At 34.2% G+C, this 25,064-nt stretch overlaps 1 protein-coding gene across 7 annotated transcripts in view; it reads right to left on the reverse strand.

Annotated features, from left to right (window-relative positions):
• Window positions 1-25,064, reverse strand: part of CDH12 (cadherin 12) — a 1,140,321-nt gene that overhangs the window by 229,800 nt on the left and 885,457 nt on the right. For all 7 annotated transcript variants that reach the window (XM_025388387.1, XM_025388389.1, XM_025388391.1 and 4 more), the window contains one exon: window positions 11,439-11,733. In XM_025388387.1, coding sequence (XP_025244172.1) covers window positions 11,439-11,733 — 295 coding nt within the window. The remainder of the gene's footprint in view (window positions 1-11,438; window positions 11,734-25,064) is intronic.

Consider the following 25,064-nt stretch of genomic DNA (forward strand, 5'->3'; position numbering starts at 1 on the left):
GAAGACATCCACTTCAACTCTAAATCCCCACAGGAGAAAAATGGCTAGCACTTATTTAAATGCCCTTCTTAGGAGACTTATTAGGAAAAATTATAAGAATAAGAATGAGGCTAAAGAAAAGTAATTGAAGGTACCTACTTCAACTCTAAATCCCCACAGGAGAAAAATGGCTGGCACTTATTTAAACTCGTCTAGGGTTTAGTTTTGCTGATGTTGTTTTTCCAGTAATAATCTGTTTCAATTATTATAATAGCAATTTCAGTGAAATATAGTACTTACCAGCTAAGTTTTACACAAGGAAACACTTCCCTAAACACTTTCCCATCCTTCCTCAAAGTTTGAATCCAAATATTTTGTACTTCAGGGCTTATTTTGTTTTTCCTACAGCATTCGGCCTTTCTAGAATTAGCACTAGTCACCCTGAGGAAAAACAAATACATGGACCCGTAAAATAAACTTTGGAAGTCTTTCTTCTCCTGCTATTTACCAAATTATAATCTTCTTATTGTAAAAAATAAAATAAAATAAAATAAAAATAAAAAACAAAAAGAACTACTTTACTCTAATAAGTTTCCCATTAAGCTAAGCCTGCTTTTGTTGTATTAAAGATTAACATATGTAGACAGTGTTCTCTTTGACTGGAAATGGGGATCAGTTATGGTTCAAGTAATGCATAAACAAGACATATTTTTTAAAATACATTGTATTTATGCATTATATCTAAGCAGCCATTTGTAAAAAACTGAGTGAATTCTTCATACTCATCTTTGTATTTCCAACGTTTAGGATTATGTGTTAGCTTAGGTATAGACTAGATTATTTTTCTAAACAAACAGGAATAAGAAATATAGGTAGTAAAATTTACATGACCTGGTAAAATTTTAAAATATCCATTCTGACTAACAGGCAGTGATGAGAACAATAAATAAAATATATCTTGGTTTAAACTCTAAGTAAATATATTTGACAACAGAAATATACATATACTCATATGAGTGAGTTGCTTCTCATTCTGGCCTTTAGCTAAATAACCACTTAATGCTAATAAGAAAAATACATTATTTCATGAAGATAACAAATTCTTTCAGAAATACTAATTATATTTTTTAAAAGTTTGGGGAAAATAGAGGTGTATATTCTAATCTTACAGCAAAATTTCTGCTAAGTTTTTGTGATGTTGATGTTTTCAGTATGAATCATTTCACTGTCAAACAAAATGTATGCTATGATTAAACACAGGCAAAAAGAGAAGAAAAAAATGGTATATTTAAAAAAAGACCTTTGGTTGTTTCGACTGCCACCAACTGCTTTCTTGTTTCAGTTGAATTTTGAAGTAACTAATCACATTTTGGCATTTTCTTGTCATCAAAGCATTTCATGAAATTATCCCATTACAATGTTTTTCTCAGAGGCAAAATTAACACAGTTGACAGTTTAATGGACATATTTCTTTTTCGTTGCGTGCCTTTGCTAGTTAAACAAATTGCACCATATTTTGATGTTCATTTTGTTAATTATTTGTAAAACTGCAGACTCTGATTTTTTTTTATTTTCAGGTATCAGTTTCTTGGTCGGGAATGAAAATAGTGCAAACCTTGATATCTTCACTCTAATTTTACTTTCCGAGGAAGTTTTCTGTAACAGTTATTTGGTGATAATTATTAATACTGGTGAGTTTTTAAAATTTTGCTTTCAGCAATTTTACATTTTTTTCAGCATACTTATATCTCAATGAGGCAACCAAATATGAATACTGAGAATGAAGATGGAAAATGAATATTTTAATCCAATATAGACTTGTTCTTTCTACATTTTTAGTTTTAGTTTTAATGGAAAATGTAAAGTTACATAATTGTGTGAGGAATAATTTTTGCAGAGAAATTTTTAAAAATTAACAAAAAGAAAAAGAAACCTTTACCATGAATCTATAACATTGAAAGACTGTGTTTAAGTGATTTTAATAAAGCCAAACCAACACTTTCAGCAGGAACTAAATGGCAACATCTGATTTCATGCTGATACATATGTATTAGTGTGGTCCTCACTTTTACCCTTCATTTTACCTGGGGTCGTGCCATTTTCTTTATTTGTATTTGTATTTGTATTTGTATTTATTTATTTATTTTTGGAAGAGGTAATTTTTAGGGAGAAAAAAACACTTTTTCCTCATAGGTTGATTTAAAAAGTTGGCCTTACCTTAATCTCCTCTCTCAAACTCAATCTACTATGTAATGGGTCAACATACTTTTCTGTGAAGGACCAGATAGTAAATATTTTAGTCTTTGCAGGCCATATGGTCTCTGTTGCCAGCTCTTCCATTGTGGTGTGAAAGCAGCCATAGACAACACAGAAATGAATAAGTCTAACTGTTCCAATAAAAACAGATGATATGTTGAATTTAGCTCACAAAGCTTAGCTTGCTGCCCCTGCAGGAGGCCTTTGGAGTAAAAGCTTCCTGAGAGGAGGAATTTGTGTCTTTTGAGCTCAAGTTCTAGCTCCAGTACCTAAAATAGTGCCTGTCACATAAGTATTGATGAATATTTGAATCTGTTGAACATACACCTAAAATAAAACATCTGGCAAGATACAGTACTACACTATTTGGAAAACACTTGGCTCCCATAGAAATCAAAGCCTTCCTGAGTAATTAATTATTTGGCCTGATGATGAATTACTGGGCCTGAGATGATAGAGCTAATTTATTTTTCAGTTAACTCGGGGGACACACATTATTTTCACTGTGAATTTGGTTAAAATGAAAATATTTCCTGGTCTAAGTCCTGGATAGACCTTTATGTAGGGGCATACTCTTCACTCTTTTTGAATTGCATGCAGTTGTCACACTGGATGATTTCCAGACAGAGGTTCCAAGTCTTTCATCATGTTTGGGTTAAAGACCTCATTAACATACTAGTCCTGCCATTTGAGTCTGTTCTCTTCACGGAATATTTTCACCTGAATCAGTGGATATAACTCATCAGTGTCTGGTTGCTTCAAGTTATTTTTCTTAATGCTGATGTTAGTGCATGCCTATCTTTATGCCTCAACACATTACACAATGAAAAACAAAAATTATCTTGGAAGACACAGCTGACATCTATATGAAATATTCAGTAGCAGCAATTGAACTTCAGCAAGCTCCTGTGGCCAGCAGGGTTTTACGGAGGTGCAACTTCTCTCCCCCGATCACTTATCATAAAGCAAGAGACAACTGGGCCAACATAGCCTCTTGCCTGCTTTTGTGTACAAAATATAAATAGAATAGAGCAAATAAGGAAAAATAGTCCCGCAGCTGGAAGGCAACTTTAGAGAAAAATGATGTTCATAGCTATCTTGCCAGTAGCTGGCAAAGCAGTTTTTATAAAACATATTTAATGTTTACAACCACTTGGAGGCTGGGGAAGGAGTAATACTTTGAAAATATGTTTAATATTTTGAACCACTCTGTGGCCGAGAAGCAACTCCTGCTAAAATATCTTTAATGCTTCGAGTCATTTGGTGGTTTCAAAATAAAAGGAACTTCTTGTTAATTTTTAACATTTATTGCTGATCAGTGGCTGCTAAAGTAACTATCAATACAGCATGGTTTATGTTTAGGGACACGCTGTGCTGCTACTAAAATAATTCATACTCTTCTCTCAAGGCCACACAAAAAGTGTCAATAGCATTACCTTTGCAATTGCACCACTAATAAAAACATAGGAATCAAACAGATGAATAAAATGCTCCCTGCACACACAGCCATAACATCCTATGGCACTGAAAATAATTCTGCCACGCTGCGTGCGGTGGACACTTCACGGCTGGCATAGGAGACATCACAAGGCCTTGCTCAATTTCATCAAATGTGTTAAAGCAGCTCAGCAGATTGTGAAGCACAAGTGGAACCTGATAATTGGTGTTTCTTACAAATCAACGGCTTGTCTCCACACATCAAGGTAAAGGCGTCCTCTACACCAAAGAAAATGCAAATTGGGATAGAAGGTCATTATGTTTTTAAATAAACTTGGTTAAATTTGTAGAAAGGGCAATGGTAAATATTGAGCTCATGTGTCAGATGGAGAAAAAACTTGAGAAAAGGGAAGAAGATAATTAGCTGGAACCTTTACCATTTAGACTTTCTCTGGCTACTCTTCTGAGAATGATCATCAAACTCTTATGAGGATCTTTTCCAATGTATTGACTGCACTTCCCCAGGGATTGTGGCAAATGGTAAATATACACTTTCTTCTTGCTACTTGCAATAGCCCTGCTCATAAAGTGTGAGAAAATCAACGTAAAAGGAGGAGAAATAACCCACACAACTACATACAACTAGGAAATGATAGTTGAATCTGAACAAAAGGATATGAACTTTTAACAAGTTCAACACCCATGTACTATTGCAAGTACAAGCTGTATTTCATGGGAGAAAAAAAGAATAACTCAAAAGGCAGAACAAAGAGCCTAGAGGGCAGAACTGAGAGGCATGAATAATTATTCACAGACGTTGAATATAATCAAATGACTTGCAACATTTACCACTGGGATTTTAAAATGTGGTGGACCAATAATTCCTTTCGTCTGTGCATTTTCCCTTTTTTTTTTTCAACAGGAATGTCTAGAGACATTATTTTGTGCCTGTTTTACCATTGCATTTTTGGTGAATGTGTAGTAAGTAACTGGCCTCTTTAGTATCACTAATCTGGATTAAGAAAATATACACTATGAAATACTATGTCGCCACAAAAAGGAAATGAGATCATGTCCTTTGCAGGGACATAGATGAAGCTGGAAGCCATTATCTTCAGCAAACTAACGCAGGAACAGAAAACCAAACACCACATGTTGTCACTTATAAGTGGGAGCTGAACAGTAAGAACTCATGGACACGGGGTGGAGAACAACACACACTGGGGCCTGATGGGAGGTGGGGTGGAGGGAGGGAGAGCATTAGGAAAAATAGCTAATGCATGCTGGGCCTAATACCTAGGTGATGTGTTGATAGGTGCAGCAAACCACCGAGGCACATGTTCATCAATGTAATAAACCTGCACATCCTGCACAGGTACTCCAGAACTAAAAGTAAAAAATTTAAAAAAAGAAAAAAAAAAAAAAAGAATTAAACCCAAAGATCACTTCCCCATCTGGACTTGATTTAGATGAAGAGCTTCTGGACTTTGAGCTGATGCTATAGTGGACTGAAAATTTTGGGGTCCTAGGAAGGGGATGAGAATATATTGCATGAGAAAGCAACATGAATCATTGAGAGCCAAAGTATAGACAGTGGTAGGTAGACTGTAGGAGGGCCCTCAATGATCCCAGCTTTCTTGTATTCGGGTTGCACTTGCTTGTAGAATATGGCAGAAGGGATATGATGTCACTTTCAAGATTAGGTTATAAATAGACTATGGCTTCAATCAGAGAGTTTTCTCTCTGTCTAGCTCTCTTTTGGGTAGCTCATTCTGGGGAAAGCCAGCGGCCACGTTATGATGCAGGCCTGTGAGGTCCATATAGCAAAGAACTGAGGCCTACAAATAATCACATACAGACGATTTCTACCACCCCCTAACTAAGCCTTTAGATCAGACCACAACCCCAACCAACAAGGTAGCTACAATCTCTTGAGAAGCCTTGAGACAGAGGTACTCAATAGAGCCATTCCTATGAGAAAATTAAGTATCCGCTATTTTACACTGCTAAGGTTTTGGTTAATGTATTATGCCATAATAGATAAGTTATACACAACCTTTATCAAATAATAAAAATAACTATCATCAGTAATGAGACAAAAACCATGGCCCACCCAATAGAACACAATAAGGAGAGTATGAAAATTGCTTTGGGGATATTTCTGACAAAGATGTACATGCTTCATTCATACATGAAGAAACATCACACATACTCAAGATGGGAGGGCCGTTCTAAAAAATAACTTGGTAGAAATCTTCAAAAATATTAGAGTCATGGAAGCCAATAAAAAATATGAAGCTATTTCAGATTGGAGGAAACTAAACACACCTAACATTTTAATACAACGTTTGATTTTGAACTTTAACTTTTTGTTTTATAAGACACTATTGAGACAAGTGCTAATGCTTGAATAGGGCTGAAGGATTAGACTGTAATAATACATTAATGCGAATTTCCTGATTTTAAACATTGTATTTTGATTGCACAAGGAGAATGTCTTTATGTGTAGAAAATAAATAGTTGACATTCTGTCTTCAAGCTTCTGAAAAAAAATCTGCTTTTAGGGCACAGATAGAAGCAGATGATAATTCACCTGTTCCTCTGATACTAATTGTGCTGCTCTCTGTTTCCATGGCTGGCTCACGGGATAACAGAATATATCTAGTTTATTATGTCTTGATTTGTCTCTCTATGGCATTTTTGTGAAAATAAGGAAGTGTGGAGACTTACATATGTTTCTAAATTATAATAGTTCATTAATGTAAAGTACAGACACAGTCTTCACTTTTCTTTCTTGGACTATTTAAATATGGCCACATAGCAAGTGGTCTCTGGCTGTCTGGGTGCGGTGGTTCACGCCTGTAATCCCAGCACTTTGGGAGGCCAAGGTAGGCAAACCTCTTGAGGTCAGGAGTTCTAGACCAGGCTGGCCAATGTGGCAAAACCCCATCTCTTCTAAAAATACAAAAATTAGCTGAGTGTGGTGGTGCACACATGTAATCCCAGTGACTCAAGAGACTGAGGCAAGAGAATCACTCGAACCTGGGAGGTAGAGGTTGCAGTGAGCCAAGATCACACCACTACACTCCAGCCTGGGCAACAGAGCGAGACTCCATCTCAAAAAAAAAAAAAAAAAAAAAAAAAAAAAAAAAAAAAGAAAAGAAAAGAAAAAAGAAAAAGAAAATAGTCTCTGGTTAAATAACCTCTGAAAAACTCCACCAAAAATTTAATCTTAGCATTTCTCCCCAAATTTCATGTAAAATAAGATAGAGTTAAGAGAAAAAAAGAAAAGCTAGAGAGAACCTGTTCACTATTTTTATGAAGCCAGTGTTCTACTTTATTTTAGGTGTATCTTTTCCTATTGAAACATCAGCTAAATTTTCTTTTTGAAGATATTGGATGAAAGATGTTTATCCTTCAGGTTTCCTTTAAGCAAGACTCCTCATTCTCAAATAATATAATATAAACATTCCAAACTCTTAAGTAGATCATCTGAGATTGAAAGCTAAGTTTAACTTTCACAAAGATGTTTTAACAGCCATGACACCTAAACAAAATGATATATTAAATTCTGATTAATTTGGTTCTAAAGCACCTAAGAATCATTCTTTATTTCTTATCCACAAGGGTTATTAAGTTTTCACATTGAAAAAAAAATCCAATAGTGAATAATACTGCATTGGTGTTATTGTAATTGTTAAATAAAATAAGAAATACAAATTTTTAGTTAGATCACATGGCACCCGACTACCGCTTAGAAAATGGTAAGACTTACTACATAAATCATGAGTCACTATTGACATCTACTCTGTCATATCATAGGTTAGGAATCTAATTATAAAGAGTCAAATCAGATGACTCAAGGTGGCATAGCTCAAGCAGAAGAGGATGATACAAATTGAGTATGGATTTTACACTCTAAACCTGTCAGCACTCTAGGAAAAGTAACTTAAAACTGCATACCACACTTATGCATAATCATCAGATATTAAAGAGGGTACATTCCTGTAATTTATTGTTGCTCTAGTGATCTTAAAGAATTAAGTCTACATTCATAAAGTCCCAATTTGTCTCCAAGGATTTACTTTGAGTTTGGGAATATCTGGATCAATAAGTACTTTCGGAGGTCAGAGTAAAAGCTTTTTAATCTCTAAATATTACTTCCCTGGAATATCAAATGTAGCAGAAGTCAATAACAGAATGACCTTTCTCTTAAACAATTCATAGATTCACTGGAATTTTCTTCAACTTTAGGAAAATTAAATATATTCCATAGTGCTGTAAGTCTTAAATATTGATTTTCCTCTGAAATCTTGATCCACCCTACCCACCACCATTCTCCCTTTGTACACTATGTTCTTTGTAATGTTCACTTTACACAAGTGAAAATCAGTAGCATTAGTAAATTTTCATTGCAGGTTTATTGTTCATATTTCTGGATATATAATCCATTACTGTTAAACTTCATCTCAATGTTCCAATATTTCTTCATCTTCCTTTTTATGTTACAAAATAAGGTATTTCACTGTATGTATTTTTAATTGATTAATGTTTCCCTTTTTTTGGGAAATAAAACAGTAGCATTCTCAATTATTGAGACAGAAAAGTTATTTCATAGGGAACACCTCAAACACTGGTATCTACAACAGGCAGTGAGATTTGTCACAACAATTGGTATACTGTCAATATACCATACAAAGTTCCATCTGGTCTTGATTAAAAATTATTTTAGTATTCTCAGGAAAATGTTACAGAGGGAGAATTGCCTAGAGTATATGAGAGGAAAAAAAGTAGAGAAAAACATAATCTTTTCTTAGATTAGTATGACAGTGAACCATTTCCACCTGGTAAGAAGGATGCACTTGAGAATGGGGTTCAAGTACTCTAGGAACATAGATGTAAGTTCTGGATGCACAGTAGTTGTTGGTTAGCTGTAAGCTGGAAATTTCAAGGCAGGAACAGCAGATACCACAACTGTAATTGGGTATCTTGTTTTTTGTTGTATGTGTATACGTGAGATTACAGGGAAAGGCAAAAGTAGTGCACAGAGATTTAATTTTTAACATTCAATTCATAAGCAGTGTTTATACCTCTTTGTACTTACTTGAAAAGTATATATTATGTAAATTTAGTATAAAAAACACTTGGACTAACTCATACCATGTGGTAATATTTCACATTCAAAAGAAATACCCCTCTGTTTTTAAAAATAAAACAAGGAGCCAGCAGGGCGGCTTATGACTATAATCCCAGTGCTCTGGGAAGCCAAGGTGGAGGGAACATTTGAAGCCAGAACTATTTGAGAATAGCCTGGGCAACACAGCTAGATCCCTTCTCTACAAAAAATACAATACAATACAATACAATACAATACAATACAATACAATACAATACAATACAATACAATACAATACATTGGCCAGGCTGGATGGCACACGTCTGGCTACTAAGAAGGCTGATGTAGGGGGATCTCTTCAGCCCAGGAATTTAAGGCTTCAGTGAGCTAAGATTGGGCCATTGCACTCCAGCCAGGGCAACAGACCGAGACCCAGTTTCCAAATAAATAAATAAAAATGAAAGAAAGCAGTGCATTGAAAATCAGTTTAAGTATTTACTGGAATTGTCTTGAAGACCCAGTGGGAAATTTCAATAAGGGCAAATGAGAAAACACCTTAAGAATCTATTCTTCCAAAGATCTTTCCAATATCTTATGACAACATAGTAAATTATATCCCACTCCAACTGCAAAAGCTGAAATTACTCTACTTTCTCACTTACCTACACTTTTGACTTTCCAAATATATGTCTCTCTTTGGATATGAGCTGCACACTCCTTAAATGAAGGTTCCAACTCTGCAGCCCTAGTTTTTCTAGTCAGCACAAGAAAAATCCTAATTGTTTTATCTAATGAGACAGAATCTTCCAATACTGTAGAGGCATGTGTGTGTGTTTGCTTTAAGGAAGCTGTTTTGGTAATAAAAAGTCACTGAGGGTCATAAATTCGTGTTAACACATCCAGTGTACATGAAGCAGGCACTGAGTTAAACTATTTGTCTGCTATATAGCATGTCATCTTAAAAGCCTTATTTTTTCCTCAAAATATTAACTTTATTTTCCCCCTGTAAAATCAAGACACAGTTCAAATGTAGCCTCCCTCGTTTTCTGGGACTTTTTTCTAACAAGATATGCTTCTTTCCAATTGGACTTCTAAATTTCTAGCAATCATAACAGTGCATAAAAGAGGCAACCCCAAAAGTGTAGCAGGTACTGAATAACAGATTTGCAGCCTTGGGTATCCACATTAAAATTTGAAATCTAAGTGAATTACTTCAAGCTGATTTCTTAGGTCAAGGAGAGATTATAGTCTTTAAATGCCTGATAAGGTCACATACACAATTTCAAGTGCATTTATAGTAAATCCATGTGACAGCTCCTACAGCTACTAACCTGCTTCTGCCCTCAGAGTAGCGTGCACAATCTTCATCGCATGTCCTGGGTGGTTGTAGGAGCAGTAGAAACCCTCTGAGGCATGTCAGCTTTAGAAAATATGAGCAATGGCTCATACACGAATTTTAAGTTGTAACCTACATATGATAAGTTGCTTTATCTTCCAAATGTAATAAAAACCAGAAGTTACTTTGAAATAAATTGAAGGATTAGCAGTGGTGACCGAGGAATAAAAATTATAACTTAAAATGGTCTTTAAAGCTGGAATTCTTAACTTATTGACCTTATATCCTACATATTACAGAACTTTGTAAATTTAGGCTGATATGGAAATGTATACTTATATCAAATTTAAATTTTTAGAATGATGGTGCTACTATATTCTAATTGTTAATTTGATAATTGTAATTGTAATTTGTTAATTTGTTCTAATAATGATTTGTTGACATTATTCATTTGCTGCTTGACTTGATGGCATAACAAATATGGGTTATTTAACCCGAAAAGGAAACAGTATCACCCTTCCAGAATCTCTACTAACTGCTACAGAAGATGCAACACACCTGTTTCTGGACCACTTCCAGATCAGATATGATGCATGCTTTAGATAATTTAGTTTGAGCTAAGAATTACTGTCTGGTATTTCGTGGTGTAGGGTAGGTATCCCCAGCACTATATAGGTGTCTGGAATTGAGATAACAATCAATTTCAATACAAAATATATTTTTTTTTGCTTAAAGCACGCAAGGATTCTATGAGTTCAGGTAAATTCACAGGTTGGAAAACAGTAAAGAATGTTATATATTCTTGTAGTTATCTTCATAATGAAGCAGAAAGAAAAACAAAAAAGTTACAAAAATAGGGGTCGCGTGCGGTGGCTCACGTCTGTAATCCCAGCATTTTGGGAGGTCGAGGAGGGCGGATCACGAGGTCAGGAGGTCGAGACCAGCCTGGCTAACATGGTGAAACCCCGTCTCTACTAAAAATACAAAAACTAGCCGGGCGAGGTGGCGGGCGCCTGTAGTCCCAGCTACTCGGGAGGCTGAGGCAGGAGAATGGCGCGAACCCGGGAGGCGGGGCTTGCCGTGAGCGCAGATCCAGCCACTGCACAATAGCCTGGGCGACAGAGCAAGGCTCCGTCTCAAAAAACAAACAAACACACACACAAAAAAGTTACAAAAATAAATGCAAAGAATTGCATTTTCTAGCATTGAAAAATACTCTTTTAGATAACAGATAAGATGTTTACATCAACCTGCAGAAACTAAATGTTGAAGAGGTCTCGTTGTATCTCACAGAATTTTGATTTGCCTACTCACCTACAGGAGACATTTCTGGAACAGTAGCAACATAAGGTCCATCCAAGAACTTTGGCTCATTATCATTAATATCCTGCACTTTGATGATGAATTCTGATTCAGGCTCCAGGGGCTTTCTGGTTTCTATGTCCACAGCCTGAGCACGAAGAGTGTAGAAAGGTTTTTCTTCTCTATCTAGGCTCCTTATTGCATGAATGTCCCCTGTTGTTTCATCGATGGTGAAAACGGTGCCAGCGCCATCTCCTGAGAGGGTGTATTTAACAGTGCCCTCTCCCTTGTCTAAGTCGGAATGGAGCTTTAGGGAAGAGAGGGAGAGAGAGAGGAAGAGAAAGAGAAGAACAAAGAAAGAACATCATTAAAACGATGTTGCCAAATTAAAAATTCATAATTTGCAATATAATTCCTTTAATCAAAAACGTTAAAAAAAATCCTACGGTTCTGTTTTCTTGTTTTTTATTTCTCCAACTTCTTATTATAAAAATGTTAACACATAAAGTTGAAACTGTGCAATGAACACATATATACCTATACGTCCAAACATTCCTCCATTCGTCTATTAATCTACTTGCCTTATTAGATAGATCTCATATCCATTCTTCCATTCATCCTTCTCTTAATCCATCTTTTTTTTTTTTTTTGAGGTATTATGAAGATCAGAACAAAAGTACAACCTCAGATACAGCAACAGGCAAAAAACCAACAAATTTTGAAAATTTGTATTTAGTTCTTCTGTATCCCTTTGGGATAACATTTTCATAAAATGAAATGCACAAAACTTCAGTGTACTTATTGTTTCATTTTAAATAAACATTGCGATAAAAATAAATTAGCTCATAAACACCACAAAATAAACTTTCCAAGTGTTCTGAAGATAAAATCAATGACCTGAATCCAGTGGGAGATAGTGCAAAGGAACTCAGAAAACAAAACCAAGAGGTTTTCAGTGATAAAGGGCAGAGCATCTCATTTTTAACAGACTGAGTTTGAATGAGTTTACCACTATTAACCAGATGATTGATAGAATCACTGATTAACCTTTCAGATTCACAAATAGCTTGTTCTAATTCATTCTATATATAGAATATTTATGTTGAGTAATATAGGAAAGCATTGAAATTCTGCTAGTTTCTTTTAAAATTCAACACATGTATAGTACCTTACATTATAGCATGGAATAAGATACACATGAATAAGCAATAAGGAAGAGAACTGAAGAGTAGAGAAAATTATCAGTGTAATACCATAAGGCAGTGTTGTTCAAACTGGAGACCAAGAATAAATGAAAAATGGACACAGACTTAAAGGTATATAAACTACCTGTAAATAAATATGTACATAAAATATTACCTAACATAAAATATTGCATCATATATAATTTTCTAGTAGTTTATATTTCTATAAATATATTCTTATACATAATATAAATATATATGCATATATACATAACATATTCTTATAAATAATATGTACATTAATTTTTATGCAGACACTGATTCAAATGTTTTATTTTTTTTTATTTATTTTTTTTTATTTTTTGAGACGGAGTCTAGGTCTGTCGCCCAGGCTGGAGTGCAGTGGCCGGATCTCAGCTCACTGCAAGCTCCGCCTCCCAGGTTTACGCCATTCTCCTGCCTCAGCCTCCGGAGTAGCTGGGACTACAGGCGCCCGCCACCTCGCCCGGCTAGTTTTTTGTATTTTTAGTAGAGACGGGGTTTCACCGTGTTAGCCAGGATGGTCTCGATCTCCTGACCTCGTGATCCGCCTGTCTCGGCCTCCCAAAGTGCTGGGATTACAGGCTTGAGCAAACTATTCTTGCTCATTTGGGTATAGCCATTTGATTTCAGCATCCACATTTTTATATGTAAAAGCTCTTTCCAGTCAACAGATCACCCAAAAGAAAAATAAACTTTTGCAGTGTCTCTAACCATTTGGGCTATGCCTTAAAAATCTGCATATGAGCACTGCTGTTTTGCAAATCATTGCTTAAGAATGAGTTCTGTTTTCTTAACATTTCAACACACACACATAAACTCCAAAAATATTTAAAATTATATACATATCCTGTTGCAAATAAGCTTCTTATGTATTAGTATGAGTAATTAAAAGCACAAATATAGCCCAAATAAATATATGTTCAACCGTGGCTACATCTTTGCTCTTAAACTCAAGAGCGTGGTTTAAGTTGAATAAAATAACATCATTTTTCATATTAATGTTATTAAGGTAAACTTATTCATTTTGTGAAGTTGCATTTCGTTCAATATTTCTTCTAAAAGTGTATTTGTATAAGAGTATAAGCATAACCGTAACAACCTGGTTGGGTAATATAATAAAAATAATATGGCAACAATAAGAGGGAACAAGATTTTGATGTTCCTTTAAAAGTTTCTGTATATTTTACTTAAGTATAAAGAAAATTGCTATGAATGATAGAAGGAAGTATTTTTGTCCTCCTATTTAAAAAAAAAAAAAAAAAAAACTGCTGTGAAGCATAGGCAGTGTCAAGCGTAAAATCAAGCCGTAGATAAATGTTCTTTGAACTTATGATTTTCAAATTATAAATTTCAACCATGCTATTAAAGATATTCAACACATTGGGTATTGCTTTTGCTTTCAGATTTATCTAAATATATGAGACTGGCAAAAGCTCAGTGCAAAAAGCATGACTTTACAAAATGGATCCATTTTGCCAGCAGCTCAAAGAATATATGGTAATATTGTGGGAACTGAGTGAAAATTCAAAGTAGGTTTTGAAATGTGATACGAGTAGAATTATAAAAAGAAAAAAGAACACAAAACAAAAATTTCTTCATTTAGCTAAAACCATAACTGTTTCCTTCGCAAACTGACATAAAAATAAAAAAGCAAAATGTGTTTTTAGTTATATCCAAGATCCAAATTCAAGTGAATTGCTGCTACTCCTCACTCTTCTACCTTTTCCTTCTAATTCGAAGGTTGGCTTTGCAGAGATTCAAGATTCAGAAAAAAAAATATGGGAAAATATGTTAAAATGTTGACCTGAAAATGAAGTGGATAACCATAAAACTCTTGAGAGAATTAGACTTTTTATAGCAGTTTATGACATGATAATACCTTAAAGGAGATCACATTCAGTGATCTGTGTTGACAGGTAATATTTAAAATTAAGTATTCATGCTGATTAATTCAGGCAGATGTGTGGTAGCCTAAAGTATAGACATTTTTCCAATATTAATTTTGATATTAAATAAATGACATTGGCTCACGTTTGATATTACAAAATTTCCTTTACTTCAACTATAAAATAATTTCAATAGTGAAAGGTATAAAGTAAGACGAAAATTTCCGTCATCATCTTACCTAGACATAACTTCTTCTTCTTCTTTTTTTTTTTTTTTTTTTTGAGTTGGAGTATCGCTCTCCTTGCCCAGGCTGGAGAGCAGTGGCATGATCTTGGCTCACTGCAACCTCCACCTCTCGGGTTCAAGCGATTCTCCTGCCTCAGCCTCCAGAGTAGCTGGAACTACAAGTCACATGCCACCAAGCCAGGCTAATTTTTGTAGTTTTGGTAGAGACAGGGTTTCACCATGTTGGTCAGCTGGTCTCAAACTCCTGACATCAAGTGATCCACCCGCCTCTGCCTCGCAAAGTGCTGGGGTTATCGGCATGAGCCACTGTGCCCTGCCTTACTTTGTTATTTTTATATGTTTCGATTATGTAAATATATAACTGAAAGGGTAAATATATATAAATACATATTTACTGTACATTTATATTGATACATATTTCTCTGCTTATATCTATGTATACACACACTGTATAAATGAGTCAAGATTTTAAAAAACAAAATGCCATAATTATTTTTCAGTATCATTAAAAATTTTTCAAAATTATTTTTTTAAATGTCTGCATATTCATTCAGCGAAGTTGAGTGATCCAATGGGCACGCTATATTCCTTCATAAACTGTGTGGTGAATGTGCGTGTATGTATGTATGTAGATGCATGTGTTTATGTGCTTTCTGGGGTTTATTTCCTTAAAATAAAAAGGCAACTGTCAAGACTAAAGCTATAATAATTTTTATGAATCTTAGAAAATACTGAATTTTTAGTCCAGAAATTGATCTCTATCAATGAAACTGCTTTCTCAAATATGTCAGCAATGGGATTCAGGTTTCGCTTACAATGTGAAGGAAGTTCTTAGTCTCATTTGCACAAAGAAGGAAGGAGGGTTACAGAGAAAAAGAACTCGGTCTTTCCACATTTTTGGGTCACGTTCACTGTAAAAAAAAATCACATGATGCCATTTTTACACAACCATTTTAAACTACACATACGGCAAGCTAATAATTCCACAAAAATAATTTCTTCCCTTTGTAGCCATTTAAAACTAACAGCTAGAACTATTTCTTCTTCCAATTATTAAAAATAAGCTGTTTCTGAGTCGGTACTGACTACATTTACTGATTGAAGCAGCCAACTCCAAATATATCATCTTTTAGTATTGACACTTAAAATAAAATTTCTCCCCAGAAAAAGGGTCCTATAAATGATGGCTGTAGAAATAGGCACTGTCCAGGCAGTTGTTTTGTGGAAGTAGTGTTGTTATTTTCTGGTGTTTTCCAAGTCATCTCAGATGGTGTGTGAAAATGAGATGCCAAGGGAGGCTTAAAAAAGATACCCAGCACCAGCTTCAGAGTGTAAGCAAATCTTTCATTCCAGCACTTAAAAGTTTTGAGAAAGCTCATCTAAAGTTAAATGTTTACTAGAATCTCTCTGATTATATTTTAGAAACTACTACACAAAACTAAAACAAATTTCTTATTTTCTCCGGGTTGCAAAGTGCACATAAAATGAAAAATGCTTTTTATACCACTATTTCCAGCAGGGATTTTATTTTCATTTGTCATTTGCCAGCCTGGAGTATGCTGGGAGAAGGAACAATTGGTTTTGAAAAGGTGGATTTGTGTGAAAACCAAAAATTGTGTTCAACAAATACTACTACTAACCCATATGTGGCTATGTGTGTTTTTTATATGAGTGCCATATATATGTATATATGACATATATATATATACGTATGGTATATATGAGTGCCATATATATATGCCAGACACATATATATGCCATATATATATATGCTATAAAAATACCATCAAGTTACCCATTTACTTCAAAATGTAACTGCTTAATATAAAATATGTTTCTTTTTGTAGTACCTAATTCTTGCAATTCAGTATATTTCCTGGCAGGAGATAGAGATTAACAAGCCCGGATAGTTACCACATATGGCTCTTATGAGGTAATGAGGATGGTGGTGATGAGAAGGGTAAAAAATAAAAAAGTTATTACAAAACATTTTTCAGGGAATTTTACAAAAAATGATTTTAATATTCTCTTTGCTTATGGAATGATATTTAAAACCATAATTTCTGTGTCCTTTAAAATGACTGCTGATTTGTAAATTGTTCTCTGTGCTCCAGACTTCTTTTATTTGTCCCTGTCTTTATGCTCATAACCATTCATTTCCCTCTTTTCCCACTGACTTAGCCTCTGGGGTTGTAATGAACTTACTCGTTTATTTTTGTGTATATGTGGGGTTTTGTCTTTTGTTTTCTTAGAATAAAGTATATGAGATCATGGAAAAAAATCAGAAAATGGGGAAAAATCATAAATTCATTACCAAAATAATTTCTGATTTGGTATATAGCTCTGCAAATTACTTCACTAATTGTGTTCATATGTACTATGGTACACTGTACACTGTTCTGTAACTTGCTTTTCAGATGGATTATATGATAAATACTTTTCTGTTTCAATAAATGTGAATTTATTACATCAGTTTAAACTGATCAAAAACATTTTAATCAACGTAATACAATTAAATTGCTAAATATCACAGAGAATCGAACAGTTTATAATCCCAACCATACACTCCTTTCCCAGCCACTTGGGGATATTTTTAATTGTTTCTATTTTCATTGTTTCTGTTTCAGTTCTTATAAAAAATACATACATAAAGTTGGCTAAATGATTAAATGTTATAGTAGTTCTTTAATTCTAAATTTGAACACTGTTTGTTGACTTTCAAACTGTATGCTTGCCTTGTCCCAATAAAATTGTACCACCATTTATACTATGTGTTGTCAATAAAACACTAAGTGATATCTGAGTGCCTTTGTTTCTAAATTTCAGTTCACTCATAGAATATATCCCTTTTCCTCTTTTTTCCTCAAACATTTTATTATGAAATTTTCAATTTCATAATGAAAGTATATAGTATTCATCTATATGCTTAGCTCTTAGTCTATATATTTTTAACATACTTTTTAGAAATGTTTTTATCATTTTCTACCCATTTGTCTATCTGCTAACCCAGCTTAATTTCTGATGCATTTGAAAGTAGGTTGTAGATACCAATACCCATCACCCTACAATACAATTTTAATTTTTTTTTTTTTACATTAGAATGTATCTGTGGCTTCTCTATTTCTTAGGATCATAGCATTAACACCTTTGCACTTCCCCTTACATCTCCTTCCGTTTCTTCCCCCTGTCCCCCACCAGCTTTCATCATCTGTATTCTACAGAATCTGCCCTAAAAATTTGTGAATTGGCCTTGGGCTTTTTTTTTTTTTTTTTTTTTTTAAGTGTCTTGTTTTGTGGTGCAGGCTGCAGTGCAGTGGCACAATCTCAACTCAATGCAGCCTTTGCCTCCTGGGCACAAGTGGTCCTCCTGAACAGCTTAGAGATGGGGTTTCACCATATTACCCAGGCTGGTCTCAGACTCCTGGGCTCAAGCAATCTACCTGCCTATACCTCTGAATGTGCTGGGATTATAGGTGTGAGACACCCTGTGTGGCCAGGCTTCTATTTAAAAATAAGCCTGATAGTTAATTTTGTATGTCAACTTGACTGAGCCATAGTTGCCCAGAGATTTGGTCAAGCATTATCCTGGATGTGCCTCTGTGGGTGTTTCTGAATGAGATTAATACTTAAATCGGTAGACTGAATAAAATAGATTGCCTTCCCTAATGCGGGTGGGCCTCATTCAATAGCTGTGGGAACGAATAGAACAAAAAGGCAAATCCCTCCGTGAGTGACAGAGATCTCCTCTTGCCTGACTGCCTTCAGGCTGACACATTGGACTCTTTTCTCTGCCTTTTGACTTGAATTAAAACACTGGCTCTTCCTGGGTCTTGAGCCTGCCGTCTTTAGACTAGAGCTAGAAGCTATCCTGGGTCTACAGTTTGCCAACTGCATATCTTTGGACTAGTCAGTCTTTATAATTGTGTGAGCCAATTCCTTATAACAAATCTCTATATGTCGATATATAGAGATATCTATCTCTCTATCTATCTATCTATACCTATATATGGATATCTATATATCTATATATAGAGAGATCTCTTAAATCTCTCTATATGTCTATATATCTATTACTATATCTACATCTACATCTATAGCTATATCAACATCCAATTCGTTCTTTTTCTCTGAGAACACCTACTGATAAATAAGCCTTCCAAGTATTGTCTATCCGTTGATGCTAAAACATTAAAAAATAAAACTACAACTAATACTCTTTTTACAATTACAACAATGTAAAGCTTTTTGTTTTATTAGCAAATAATGTGTATTTCCTATGTAATTGCTGCAGTTTTATTTTGCATATGGATTTTTTTCTGTAACATCTTTGTCTGTTAGTGGTTTTATTTATTTATTTTTTTAATATCCTTAGATTCATCCCACTTCTGAGGTCTGACATCAGATCTTTTCACTACATGCCTCTCTTTGGGAGGCTTCTTTCTTGCTAATCCAAACAAGAACATCTGCACAATTGTCAACCTGGAATTTACTGTATTAATCTCCTGGTTTGGAAACAGTTTTTCTTGGATGTTATATTTACTTTGGTTTACTATTTTGTTGGCTTGCACTAATTTTATATAATCAATGAGTCCACATTAGACATTTTACTTGAGGCTTTTCATATCACAGTATGCCTTTATTTCACCCTCACATATAATTAATTTTTATCTGGGCATATATTTCCAGATTGGAAATAATTTCTCTTTCTACATTTTAAGGAATTTATACATTTCTATCTAAAATTGTATTCATTATCTTCTAGAAACCAAGAGTGGGCTTGATATCTGTCTGATTATATTTTCTTTGTTGGTGAAGAGGCTCTTTTTTCCCTTTTTATTTTCATCTTCTCTTTCTCTAGTGTTTATAGTCTTATTTTTATGAATGTAGTCTAATTATTTAGAACACTGTCTCCAAGTATGTTTTTATTTGGGTTTGTGTTTTGAACATTGCCTTCAGGTGCGAGTTTACGTGTTTATGTTTCCTACCTGAGGTTGGACACTTAGTAAATTTTCTCAAATCAAAACCTATTTTCCTTCATCACTCAGAAATTTTTATCAATGATTATTTCCATGATTATTTCCTGTCCTCTGTTTTTCGTGTTCTTAACCTAAAATTCAATTGTTTAATGTTAGACCTTATGCATCTTCAATATATCATATATATTTCACTCATATTATTTATTGTCACATCTTTTGGACTATTTTGTGAAAGCAATAGATTTATATGATTTTATTTATTGGTAAAGCTTTTCATTTTCAAATTTAATACACACAAATTGTGCATACACACACACATATACCACAGATATATTCATTTCCAGGATTTCTTTAAATGTTCTTTTAAAAAAATCATATTTTTATTTTGTGAACTGTGGGATTTCTTGAAACGTTTTGAAAAGTCTAATTAGTCTATGTTCATGTGGTTTCTTTAAATTATCTCTTCCTTCAGGATTAATTTTGTGTTTGGAATTTGAATCTTTGCCATTCATAATGTGGGTTTTCCTTGAATACCTGATAACTCTGAGTTTTCTGTTCATATTTAAGAATAAATAACCTAATTTGAAGTTTTGAGTTTTTGAGTTGTATTTATTGATTAGAGTTTTGTCCTAGAATGAATAAAATAATCAATCATTTCTTCTACTTTCAGATATTTGGTTGGGGGTGTTCTAAGCATAATGGTGTCCCAACACTGCCCTAATTCTTTGCAGGTTATCTACAGAATAAAGTCTTTTAAAAATTATTTCTTTATTGTTTACATTCTGTTCATTAATGCCGATATTTTATACATTCTCAAGCATATGGGAGAAATTCTGTATATAGAATATTGGTTCATCTCTGTGTTTTTCCTGGCAAATTTTATGCCTTTTCTTTGGAATCACTGCCAAATCTGGGTTGCTTTCAGAGCTGTGCCTTCATTGCTGGAGCCCTCTCAGTGTAGATACTTGCCTGTAGCTCGTTTGGGCTTTTGTTTAAACAGTCACCAATCCTTCACCTCTGTGCAATGTTACAGAAATTGGCCATCTTCTCTGATGACCTCTATGCCACTCCCATCAGGATTATGGATTGTTATTTTTGTTCCTCTGCTATAAATTACTGATGCTCTCTGAAAAGGAGTTAAAGGTGTTTGGGAGGTACACCATTTCCCTTTACCAAAATCGTATTAAGTAAAACTTGAAATCAACAGAAAAAAAAAGAAGTAATTATATGATGAAAATCTATGTTCTCAAAATCTAGGTTAAACAATTGTTAACATTTTGTTGTATTTGCTTTACTTTCACGTATGGACAATTTGAAAATAATTTACAAACATCATACCAATTCACTACATAATATTTCAGCACCAGATTTCTGAAAATAAGACCTTTTCCTGTATAACCACATTGTCACAATTTCAGTTAAGAAAATTAATTAAAATGACTATTATCACTTAATAACGGGTCATATTCAATATCCCCACTTCTATCTCCAAATATCTTTGTAGCATTTTCTTTCTTTGTTTTCTGAACACGAACCTCGTAAGTTTCAAGCATTGCATTTGGATCAGTGTCTTTACTTTCCTTAATATAGAAGGACCACAAATTTAATATTAACAATTTATTTGTCATTATCTTTTGTCATGGAACCAGGACCCCATTTTGAATTTTTCTGCTGGAATGAGAAACTTCCAGACATGTGGTCTAAATCTTTATTGCTCTATCTGTTTTACCATTGCTGCTCTTCAGTCTCAAAACATATGTGGACAAAAGCAATCACATAAAGGTCTGTCCTACTTAATACGGAGATCTTTATAAAAGAAGTTACAGAATCTTCTGACAGTCAGGTCTATACACACATTCAGATGTAAGGGATATGTTTCTTGTACAGAATGCTCTCGGTACCTTTTGTTGTAATAATCACATATAAATGGTAAGACCCATTACCATTCTTGAAATCTATGATTATAAGTGCTGTAGAACAGTTTAGTAGTTAGTGCTTGAGATTTAAAGTAATATTGTCACTGATTTATTTATTTACATACAGGATTTAGTCATTTAAACCAGCCAATATGAGTATAAGAAAATTTTGTGAGTTTCTTTGTCTGAAATAATTTTATTATGTACAACACAAACTACTTTTGCTAGATTCTTCTTGGTAAACTTATAAAACAGTGTTTCCTTTTTTGAAATTGCCTAGTTTCATACTAATACTTATTCTGAGCTCAAGAACATCATAGTGGCCATTATATTAACTACAAAGCCATTAGATTATACTTAAGGTATTTACAGATAAAAGAAGATCAGACCCAAAGATGATCTATAACTCTGCCTGAGTAATGTTATGCAAATTGCTCTCTTTTCAAAGCCACCGAATGCCCAAGAATATTTAACATTCTATGCTAGTGCGCTCTCCTGAGGTGACTCATTTGTTTCCCCTAGTTTAATTGTTGCTGTATGAGCAAGAGGGATACCACTTTACAATGTTAGGAGTTCCCTCTAACAGCCCAGTGTGATTTGAGAATTCCCCTGCCTGAGTAACAGACCCAGAGCTATTTATCATCTGGAAATATTTCACCTTCTATTGAAGAGAGCAGAAATCCATCTCAAAAAGACCCCCACGCATCCCCAGTGTATGCCAAAGAAGCGCCCAGAAGAACAAAGAATATTTGCAATGCTCAAGAGCAAAAAAGCTTATGTGCTGGGATAATATATCCTGTTACAGAAAAAAAACCATACTATTCCCTCAATGCTGTCTTTCATCTTTCTTACTTTGCTTGAATATTGCCTTTATGGCTACATATAAAAGCTATCCTATTTTCTCAGATTGTCATATTTTACAACTTTAGCTCACTCCAGTTATAATCTCTCATTTCAAAGTGTCACAATATGTGAATAAGAACTTCAGTAAAAGTTGGAGAGGTCACTGGCTTGGACCCAGGATTTGGGAAGAAAAATATGAGAGAAGGTTAAAATAACGTCTTTCCTATATTTCCAACATTGTAAAACGTATTTCACAAGCTGGGTTTTAGGGAAAAACATTTCCAGAAAATAAACCATTCATATCAAATTTTCAGAAATGGAATCTCTATTTTGAATAACAGTAAATTTGATGTATCATTTCAAACAATGTAGTTATTTTTCAGAATACTATGTAAATGTATGTGATTTAGTCTAGATTTAAAAATAAATGCCAATAATAATCAATTATTAATAACAATACATTACTATAGTTAAATATCATTTCTTAATTTATTGCTAGTATTTCTTCATTTCATTATTTCCATTATTAGCTCTTACTGAATATTATATACTATGTTACATGCTTTATTGGTTTTATTTAATTTTGACTAACCACTGATATGCTATCATGAAAAATATGGTAATAAAATCTTTTTAACTGAATTCAAATAGTCCCAAGTGCAAAATACAATTTTCAAAACTATATGTCCTACACTAATTTATTTGTATATGCACTTAATAATCCCAATAAAACAGCTGAACCCAAATCTGAACTCGAATGTAAAACTCCATCTAACCTAATTTCTTTCTGTTAGTCTTTATTATTATAGTCACTTCTATTTATGTTCTATTTTCTCCTTTATTTTTTAATTTTTACTTTTTATTATAAATACCTTATTATTTAATAGTATAAAATGTCTGGCTATATGAAATCAAATCAATTACAATAAGATAAATATAAGTAAGATTTCAAAAAAAAAAATCTAAATCTAGCTAAAAATTCTGCATTTTTGATACATCCAAAGTACACAGGATTTATTAGTAAATAAAATTTAATACACTAGGGATAAAACTTTAAAAAATATTTGATATATTCAAATTTCTTAATTGCAGTATAACAAAATGACCTATAAATCAAGCATTTTGTTCCACCGTGTCTACTCTTAGCTGTATGTCTCAGAAACAGCTTCTTTCTCAAGAGAGAACAAGAAGGATAATGCTGGATCTAAAGGCATCATCTGAAGAAGATAAAGATATCAACAACTGCAACTATCTGGCTTTCTGTCCACAACTGAGCCTTTCATAATCTTCCCTTCATAAATAGGACCTCTTGATCAGAACACAAAAGTTGAGTCTTAAGTTTCCTGTATTTATTTCTTACTGATACTGAGTAAGGGAAGTGAAAATTTGGTTGCTATGATTACACTCCTTCATTGTTCTTAATGGGACTATTTTGATAAGTCAAACATTTTTGCCATCTAAGTATATTGATGAGCGCCACGTTATCTCAAATGTTTACACATACTAGGGAAAAGCATCTGCAGTTTATGAACTCTTTGTGAATCAGTATCGCTTTTTCATGTTACTACAGAGATCAATATTCAATGCATTGGTTTAATTTACCATCTTTTCTCCCAGTTGATCTTGTAATCACCAGAAAAGGAAAAAAAAAAATCTCCTTCACAAAGCCATTTGCAACAAACTTGTGTAAATAATAATCTAAAGAAGGTTAGGGAAAAAAAAAAAATCCACCATATAGGGGAATAGATCTAAAATTGATATCTGCCTCACCTGTATCACCTATTATAAGAGTAACGGGAAAGGTAAATTAATAGCAGAGACTAGAATGTTTTCAAACGTAGTAATGAAAACTACACCCTCCTTCCCCCCTATAACACCACGGCAGGTCACTTTGGTTACAGGATACGATCATAGCTCTGCAATATCAAAAAAATGTCTGCCTGGTGCGGCGGCTCATGTCTGTAATCTCAGCACTTTGGGAGGCCGAGGTGGGCAGATCACTTGCGGTGAGGAGTTGGAGACCAGCCTGGCTAACAAGGTGAAACCCCGTCTCTACTAAACATGCAAAAATTATCTGGGCCTGGTGGAGGGCGCCTGTAGTCCCAGCTACTCCGGAGGCTGAGGCAAGAGAATGGCGTGAACCCGGGAGGCGGAGCTTGCAGGGAGCCGAGATCACTGCACTGCGCTCCAGCCTGGGCTACAGAGCGAGACTCCGTCTCAAAAAATAAAACAAAGCAAAAAACTAATAAACAAACAAAAAATGCCTGCAGTAGGTTATAAATAAGGAAAAATTGCTTGATTTCTTAATTTTCAGGGTGTAAGAAGAAATCTGGGCTATCTATGGACATTCCCAGAAACATCAAGGTTTGCTAAAAACAGAAAATCGGAATAGAACCAAAAAAAAAAAAAAAAAAAGCGGTGGGAAAAGCATGTAAGACACTGAGGCAAGCCGTGAAGAGTCTGTCAGTCTAAAGGTTGAATAGAGGACCTTTAAGAGGAGGGGGGACAAATATTAAATTTTCAGCTTTCTGTAGTTTGATATAC

Source organism: Theropithecus gelada, chromosome 6, assembly GCF_003255815.1.
Source record: "Theropithecus gelada isolate Dixy chromosome 6, Tgel_1.0, whole genome shotgun sequence".
In the NCBI taxonomy this organism is placed as follows: Eukaryota; Metazoa; Chordata; class Mammalia; order Primates; family Cercopithecidae; genus Theropithecus; species Theropithecus gelada.